The following is a 10,020-nucleotide window of genomic DNA, read 5'->3' on the forward strand; positions in this document are numbered from 1 at the left end:
CTTTACAAATCCTCCCAGCTGACACTAATACAAATATCGACTGCGGTTTGGTAAAACCCTTCAAGCCACAAAATGTTAATTTTACAGTAGACATCAAGAACTAATATTTAAAAATTATTGTTATTATTATTGTTTTCAAAATGTTGAAAGTAGTTATTTGTTTTCAAAATGTTGATGTAAAGTATTGCAATCCTATTTATAAAAATGGGATATTCAAGGGTCCTTGAGGTTCACAAAAACGGCGCTACACAAATTATCCAAATATTATTTCATCTGCGGTTTGCTCAAAATACCAAAAAAAAATTTTACACATAAATTTTGTTATTTTAATTACTCTACCATGTTGTACTTTGAAGACATAGAGCTACCATTAGAGGCGCTACCGCATATTTATATCTCGTCGAAACTTGTTCCACTATTAGAACGCGATAAGCGGTGCACGTAGAACGGATTCGGTAGTTTTAGTTAGAGAGTTAAGAGAGTTGGATGTCAATTGGAGGTAAAAAAGCGGAACCTATTTTTTTTGCATCATGTCTCATCTAAATATAATATCAGGTTTTGTGTGTTTCATCTTTTTAAAATTTTAAAATTATAACACAGCAATAAAAACATTGAATAATTTAAGAGGGTTTTGTTGTAGTCATGGTTCATGATGTATATAAATATTTCAAAACCAGTTATGCTCCAAAAAAATAGAGGACATTTTTTCTGCAAACCAATTATTTTTCTCTTTGTTGGGTAGGTACATTTATTCGAAGGACAAGAGAGAATGCAAATATACTAGAGTCAAGACATGAACAAAATGTGCTAATTTACAGAAAATATACACAATATTTTCATAAATTTATTGGAAGTTATTTTCCTTCATATTTTCTTGGAGCATCTATAGTTTTGCAGCCTCTACAAACTGCAAACCTCTGAGTTTTAGAAACTATTTCCATAAACAACAAAGTTGAAATAGTCAATGGCCCTCCACATTAGTGATCAAATTCTTGTAAAAGTAATATGAAAACAAAGATTGAAATGAAAACTTGGAATAAATTGCTTAAAAAATCGAAAATGTTACACTACACCCTAACATACATACATTATTCCATATTTTAATTTCTATTATGTGTTTTTTTTTGCTAATTACCTTACACAGAACATATTAATTCAGTTATCTGTCTAAGGGTATTTCACCATCCTCTTAACCTTTTCTCTGCGGGAGACGCACGCCTGCGACGCACTGTACATGCCCTGTACGCGGGTGGCACATCTGTGCGACGCAAAGTTTCTTCGGCGTTATGGGTATGAAACATGCTTGAGCACGGTAAAACTTATACTCTTAAAAAATCTCACATCTTTACACTACTGACATCTTACGATATTTATCCATAATACGTATCCTTATCATCGATACAAAGATTTGAAGGGATCTTCCAACTCAGAGCGAAAAATGAATCAGTTTGAATTCTTCCCGCGTCTTTACACACGTTATTGCGCAGGCGCATTTTATAAGATTCTCAAACAGAGACGCTCGCCGTGTAGATTACATTGTTTTATCGAATTATTGTTTGCTTTTTCGTGGATATGAACTATTTTAATTACAGTGTACATTAAATCTGATTTATCATATTTTAAAATAAGTTCATTTACATACATTATTCATTCAAACTATTGAAGAAATATAAAATTTCGTCAGTGTTAGATTATTTTCAAATAAAGATACGTGGTTAAAACTTTTTTATAGTGAAAAATCAAGTGTAAAGTTGTACAAGTTTGACTTTTTATCAATTCTTGAAAGTATTTTTATTGCCAAAATACAAAATGTCGGGTCGTGGTCTTAATGACGAAGAAATATTTGGTGCTACTTTAGAAATAGATTCAGATTTTGAAATTAGTGACAGTGACGTCGATAATAATTGCGAAGCTGCTGAAATACATGGAAGCCATGATTCTGCCGTTATGCGTTGAGAACTGTTTCAAAATCACGATAAAAAAATATATTGAGTGATACATATTTACGGTGACATAATAACAGAAAAATTATTTCATTATTTTTGTAAATTTAAGTGTAGTTATTTTTTATTATATGAACCTTTTTAAGTGTGTCAATATTTCATGTATCCAGTCAAACGCGACATCGCACCCATAAATCAACCACTTACATCGCACCACAGTTGAAGAGCTCTACTCCGGCATGTTTATAATCATGTGTATCGTTAACCTTGAAATAAACATGGCCGCCCGGGCATACCATATCAGTTACATTATGAATATATACTTCGAATTTTTATCAAGCCCCATTGATGTTCGGATTGTTTATTTATACTTGAAAAGATAATTCAAGACATAAGCGACGTATTTTTTAAAACAAATTTTAAAATCCATGCGTGATTATTGTTTAAAGTCATAAATTAGATTGATAATAAATAGCCCCGCGTGTGAACGAAGTGATACAAATTAATGACGCATAGAAAAGGTTAATAATTATCCATTATAATAAATAAGTACTTGCAATAGGTAGAAAACTCGGTGATTTAACTTGTCCGTTATACATACAAAGCCACTATTCATAGATTCGAGTATTGAATAGTAGCTCTGACTTTATAAATAAATAAATCGTTTAAATAAAAAATATATGTTATAACAGTGCTTTTGACAGCCTATCGAGAGCGTGGTTAAATACCCCCATTACAAGGTAAATTATAAATTAAAACTTTGAAATTGATAAGAGTAATGTAGTCATGTTAGGATAGCAGTTTATACTTTTAATATTATACCTCTAAAAGAAAAATTTGATATTTAATGTGCAAGAGAGAATGCAAATATACTAGAGGAGGTTTGTTAAAAAATTGTCCGAGTCGTAATTATTCAATCAAAATAGTTTACCTGGCTTATCTTGGCGTGGCAGTCACGAAAGTTAAGCTGCTGAATGCGGTTGTGAATCTCCTTTTGGCCGATGACTGGCGCGGTCTCGCGGTCAGGAGCGTCCAGGCCCCCGTGAACAAAGGACGATGCATTGTTGTAGAAGCTGAGGATGCAACCACAATTTTGTGTTAGGTACAGTCTTATAGAAGGGAAATGAACATGGATATGATTACACAGTGAAAATGTTGTTAGATTCAATCACACAGAATGGAAATGTTGTTAGATACAATTATACATGGTGTCCAGAAACTCGTAGTACAAGAGAAAAACTGGTGAATCGATATCACACTTGGAGTAGTTTTTTAAGTATAACTTTTTTTATTCAAGCTTTCATTTGAGTAAATCGAGTCCGAAGTTGGGATTAGGTAATTTGAAAAAAAACATCGGTCGCTAGGGGTTTAAGATCACATGTTTAGTGTCTTTTTTAAATGCGTCGAAGCGTACACCCGGATGCAATAGTTTTTTTTTATTCTTTATTTGCCAAAACTTGTTGTACTTGGTTTCCAGACACGGTATATAGGATGGAAACACTGAAGAGATGAACTGATGAAGGGTAATCCATTACGATTTTAAAGAAATGTGGCCAATTTATGTATATTAAAATAAAATAAAATTGAAATTGATCAATTGAAAGAAATTTGATATTTGAAAATTTTATTAACCAATTTCACCAGAAGTAAAAAAAGAAATTTGCTATTTCAGTCACACCGACATTCCCACAAGATTATTTTATCGGTTCATCTCTTGAGTGGGTAGAAAAGTTGACTCCATAAATAATAGGTATTGTGATACAAACACAGTAATATGTTATTTATGAAATTTTAACATGAGAAAAAAATTGTTCTCTTTGCTTTTCTTTCCAAAGATGTATGAACAACGTTTTAGAAAATTATAAAAGGGAAATATTAACTGCTGAAATAATAAGTGACCATATGAACAACATCAATGCAAAGATAGAGAAAAGGGAAAATTCTACCTTCATCTATCAACCTCATTATTATTTTTGTCAACAATGGAAACATTTTTTTACCAGATTATTGTTTCTATTATTATTGCATGTATATAATCATTTTGCCGCTTAAAGCTACGTCTCTTGACAATAATCACTTAAAAGTTACAAAACAATTTTGTAGTCTTTGGTATTAAGAGCCCTCACACAATGAATAGATAATACACTATAAATTCCTTCCATGTAGATTTGAACATAAACCAATGTCGCCACAGACTTAGTAACTTTCGGCCCATTTAGCCTTGGCTCTGTCTCAATTAGACTTGCCTGAAATTGTTTATTAGCTTTCACATTTGATCGAAAATTTCATAATGATAATTATATTTGGCTGATTTATATAGCGCCGTATAAGCTTTCATAGCACCTCAAGGGCGATAATGAAACATAGTTTTGCATAATACGAAATTTAAGCAAAGAATAATCAGACTTTTGGATCATGAAACAAGCCCACATCACATTTCTTGTCGTCTTAGAGAATGGAGAATTTATTTGAAACAACCACTCATAGTTTTATATTTAACTAGCTGGCGTATAATCCGCGTTACTCGACTTTTCTCTACTTTTTATAAATATAATATCAATGTATTATATATGTAAACCTTCCGGAAGAAATTCTCTAAATGATGATAAAAACCCTATCAAAATCCATTGTGTAGTTTAGAAGAAATAAGCGCACAAACAGACAGACTCGGATAGCGACTTTATTTTATACTATTTAGAAATTTATTTATTTTAAATACAAGACAAATTTAGATTGATGGGCACAATCGAGAAATCAATCTCAAAAATGACTGATTATTTCAATAATCAAATATTTCGATTCTCGGAATAATTGATTAAAACTCATTTGAAACATAGTTCTATTCTGAAATCAGGTTAAATATTGGAATTCCAGAGAAAGTGAAATGTCACACTCTTTCAGAGCCATATATTTGCCACTAAACGCACATTAATTACTAATTATAAGCCCTTATGAAACTTAACTTAAATGTCACACGACAATGTTCACTTTCTTTTGTGTTAATTTGGCATGAAACGCATGGATTTATGAAATATTTCCTGCCCGGCTGAAAGTCTTTCTTCCATTGATGAACAATTTCTCCTTATCTTTCTGATAGCAATATAAATAAACTGACCAATTGAAGATAACAATATGTCGACTTATCAAACAGAGTAATTGATGACAATTCTAGGCATTAAAAATATCATTTTTAATAACATAATATCAATAATAATTAATGAAATATCAATGAATTTTGGGTTTGCTTATTAGTTACTTTATCTGAGCAAAATAACCATCAATGATTCATTCATTATCCAAAAAGTTCAAAATGATGATTCATTAAAAATTTCAATGTAGATAAATAGTTTACTAGTAGTTTTTTACCGTGAGTCACACCAATAATAAATTTGTATTCAACATTGGAAGAGTTGTTGCTATCAATATCTATTTAAATAAATACAAGAAAAATGTCTGCATTTTTTAAGAAGACAATGAAAGCAGAAGACCTTTGTTGTCGTTCAACTTATTTTATCAATATTTGATTTGTAACGCTCAAGCAATATAAATCATTTAACCCAGATAGGTTCAAATTATTTCATGACGTGAGAGGACAATGCCCAAACAGTTCTATCTTTATTTGACTACTTAAACATCCTATGATAAAGAAGAATCCTGTCTTCTTGTGAGTTACGTTAAGTTATACCCACATGCAAAAGCCAAGTTCCTATAAAACAATGAATATAGCAGTTTGGAGAGAATCGAGGTATATAAGAAAAGGTAAGGTAATCATTGGGTAGACTTACCGGTGGAGGTGAATGGGTGCTTTATTAAGAAGAGTGTAATACTGACGTACAAACTCTCTTCCGACGCATTGTGGGGATGGGTGCTCCTCCATGACCATTGCTTCACCTTTTGAAATGGGATAGCAGAAATGCCTTTCCCGTACTAAAAACAGCACAATAATGTAGATTGGATTCCTGTTAAGATTTTACACATACAAATTCATAAGCTTTAGTAAGAAATCACTCGAATCAAGACATTTTCCACAACTGTGTTTACATCCAACTAAGAGGTCGTAAACCTCATGTGAAGGATTTTAGCAATAAAACAAAGAAACAGCACACTATGCCCATTATAATTCATCTTACGTCAAATGAAATGTCTAAACAAAATTTTTGAAGAATTCAAATATAGAATTAAACGATTATCAATGAGTCCGGGATTTTTCAGAGACAACTGACAAAAAGTTTACGAAAATGTGAAACACACATGGCGACGTTCGCGGGAATATTTTGACAAATATATCTCCTTATCATTCGAGGGTCTTATTATCTACGAGTCTTCGTATAAAATTATAGAATTCATCGACAATGAAGCATTTTAAATCACTTTAGTCCTGCATTTAATATCTTAAAGCGGCATTCCAGACAGTGGAGATTTTTAAACAAAATAACCTTCGCAAACATTAGACTGTCGCATCAGCTATATCGAGCCATTAATTTTAAATAAGAACCTTTCAATAATAAGGAACACTTCTTACCTTAATATTAACGGAATCTTGGTTATTTTAAATGTATAAAAAAACTAAATATCCCAAATTTAACAACAAATGGGAATGGAAAACAGAAAAAACGTTCTCGCCGTTCAGGGTGTCAATGTTCCGCTCATTGCCAACCTAAGAATTCGCACATAGAGTTTATTTATAAAACGGGTACCTACCCAAAACCAAATTTATTGTCTTTGAACTCGGGACACCGATTCTATAAAAAGATTATTTTGCACGATAAATATTCAAGCAAAATGCGTGTAACATGAACATATCATGATTTCTGCATAAATTGGAAAAATTGTTTTTAAAATACCATAAATTTACACATTTTTAAGCCAACCAACTCGCTTTGAATATAAACTAAACATGGCCTTTTAAAATATTTCACCATTTTCGGGGTTTTTTCAGAAAATAATAATTTTGGGCTAGAATCTAGAATGAGTTCAAATGTCTTAAGTTATAAATAATATATATTAAATTTTCACAAGTATATAAAGTTGGAAAAAACACTGAAATAATTGGGGAGGAGTATGTTTGAATAATAACTTTTATAAACTAAGAACTTAAGTTTTGAAAATAATAATAACATGCTATGCAAGTATTCTTCTCCAAATTGTCTTCTTAAAAGCATTCTTTTGAGAAGACATTTCACAAAAACAACTCCATAGCAAAATCAATATAAATTAAATAACGTCAACTACACATATTGAATAAATGAACCGATTTGTTATTTATTCTTTAATATACTCGCAGGTTAATATTTGAATGAGTGGTTATGAGCCTTAGTCGTAAGTCACTAGATATAAGTCTAAGATATAAGTCACTGGTTTTAAGTCAGTACATAGTTATAAACCCTAGGCGTATGTCAACAGATATAAGTCTAAGATGTAAGTCAGCAGTTTTAGGTAAGTAGTTATAAGCCTTACTCGGAAGGCGTTAGATATAAAACTTAGATGTTAGTCACTAGTTATTATGAATCTTGGTTGAAAGCCAGTAATATTTATTATTCAATACGTATATTTATACAGCGTCCTGGAAGATATTTTTGATGAAAACGGCGCTATATAAATCAGCGAAATATTATTATTATTATTACATCTTAAAATATTTATTCGACTGTTTCACTTTTTCTTGCCAAAATTATTCAACACACAAAATATCAACATTTTGAAAGTTTTCACAGTTTTAAATTTATTCCTACTCGATTCGTTTTGAGATTGATGAATTAAAAATATGTACCGGTTCAGATTTTAATTATTCGAATTACATCTTTAAATTTTTGTTTATTTATTTATCCACGCCTTAAAGGCTGTTCCATGTGTACATTGTTGTAGGTAAGTTGTTCAGGAGTGCAATAATTGAGGTACTACTAAAGTAGTTACAGAGCAATGTGTACCTAGTAACTCTGTTGATATGCATAAAAATAAACAATAACTAACTAACTAATCATCACACCGTTTCCCCGCAGGGGTAGGCAGAGAGGACGGACCGCCAAACAACTCGGTCTTGGCACACACTCCTTGCCTCATTCACATTCATACATCGTCTCATACATACTCTTCTATTGTTCTGAATCTTGACATGGCCCGAAATTTAATTTAATTAAATTTATTCAAATAAACAATAACAGTTTTTGTAAAGCATGTTTGTAAGTAAATCTTTATTACCCCAGATTGACTGTTTAACAGATAATAGCTTAATTAATACAGCGACAAAAGGTGCAAAGTAAAATGTATGAAAGATACAATAATGTATCAAAAGTTGTACAAGTGAATTACAGTAATTTTATAACGTAGTTCAAGTAAGTTTGTATCATAATTTATAAAAAAACAAACGAAAAGTTTAAATAATGCACTTTTGTAAGTAACAAACCTTCACTACGCCCGATTGTGATAAAATGTGAAAATGAAAAAAAAAATATGAATCCTTAAAAATAATTCTTAGCGAAAAAAAATATCATAACATTACAAGGTACTTAATAGTGTTAAAATAGTGCTTTTCTATAAATGTAGACAGTATGTTAATAATAGCGGGTTCAGACTTTTCAATTGTAGTTGTTAAACTTTTATTGAATGTCAAGATTTCTTACTAAAAAACTCAATCAACTTTGTAAAAAGAAGGTTCACGCTTCTCAATTTGCTTTCAAGTGTCGAGTTGATCAACTAAAATCGTAATTCTGAATTAGCTACTACACAATAATCGCAGCGGTATATCAGTCATATTTAATAATGGTATCATTAGGCTTATCTTGCCAGTACTCCTACCATAGAGCAACTTGACGGGCGTAAATATCTCACAAACCGAGCGAAAAACAACTGAAATCCCGGCCCATGTATTTTTTTTAAATCTTATGACGCCTATCGAATAGATTGAAATTCCTTTCCCATTTCAAATTTATTCTAAAATGATATTTAAAAAAAATATATCATATTTTGTAGAAAATATTCCTATTTTGTAGTAAATATTCGTATTTTTGAAACAATGATGGATGATATAATAATTATCTACCGACTCATATTTATTCTCAATAATGACTATGTAATATATGAAGCGGAATATAATATTATAGAATTTTTATTCTTAAATATTTTGTATTGACTATGCGTAGCTAAGTCCTGTTTTGATTCGACCGTTTTGCATTTCATCGTCCATTGGTTTGTACGTTCCGTTTCCGTTTCAAGATTGTAGCCGTAAAGATTCAATTTTCAAATGAGAAATCGTAACGTTAATTTGAACTTTCTTATTTTCATTTTTTCAATACTACGATAACTACCTGCCGAGAATAAAGTTTGAAAAAATAATTGTCATTGTGATATTACAAATGTTTTGTATAAAATATATGTTTTATAAATATGGGTAGGTATTTAAGTACCTACTTACAAAAATGATTAGACACGAAATTTTGGATTTAATTTACTAAATAAGAAAAAATAGAAGCATACTTTTTGGACGCGAGGTCTGCTATGGGTCTACTGTTCACAGAACTACTAGTAACATACATATTATAATCTATTGGATAGGAATAATTATTATACACTCATTACAAATTAACCAGTACTATTTTCAATACAATATTCAGACATGGAACATGGCCGGCTTTGATAAAGTATTGTAAATTTTGTAAGTATTGTAAATTGTAGTGAAATACAAAGCAGAATAGTATATTTTAACTAATGTTTTCATGGATACGCTTTCTCTGGTACATTTTTGGTATTTTTGAAGAAGTAATATTGAAACAAAAATTAAATCAATATTATTGAAGCGTTGAGTTTGTTCAGATTCCTACTCTTCATCGATTTAGTTTTATTTTGTTGTTCATCCTGATTGCATACTCAACATTTCAGTCAATCAAGCGAACAGCATTGTAATGTTGTCTCATTCTTACATGTGATATTTCATATTGCTTTCTCACGAATGTACTGTTCGTAATTTTTTTGACAGGAAATCAATGTCAGGCCGACATAATGCTTTGCTCTCATTGGTCGAATTTTCTGCGCGCCCATTCTGCGCGGCTTCCGAGCATAGCATCATAGCCGGCGTCTTTCC

General features: G+C 31.1%; 1 protein-coding gene across 1 annotated transcript in view; it reads right to left on the minus strand.

The window, feature by feature from the left end:
- The window catches only part of rin (ras GTPase-activating protein-binding protein 2), a 32,890-nt gene extending 26,284 nt beyond the window's left edge, over positions 1–6,606 (minus strand). The window contains exons 1-3 of the mRNA XM_089639655.1: positions 6,466–6,606; positions 5,729–5,870; positions 2,875–3,016 (exon numbers count right to left, since the gene is read on the minus strand). Coding sequence (XP_089495781.1) covers positions 2,875–3,016; positions 5,729–5,826 — 240 coding nt within the window. The 5' untranslated portion in view covers positions 5,827–5,870; positions 6,466–6,606. The remainder of the gene's footprint in view (positions 1–2,874; positions 3,017–5,728; positions 5,871–6,465) is intronic.
- Between the last annotated feature and the right edge of the window lie 3,414 nt (positions 6,607–10,020).

The sequence above is a fragment of the Hesperophylax consimilis genome, chromosome 14, assembly GCF_061612785.1.
Source record: "Hesperophylax consimilis isolate HC1 chromosome 14, BYU_Hcon_1.0, whole genome shotgun sequence".
Classification (NCBI taxonomy): domain Eukaryota; kingdom Metazoa; phylum Arthropoda; class Insecta; order Trichoptera; family Limnephilidae; genus Hesperophylax; species Hesperophylax consimilis.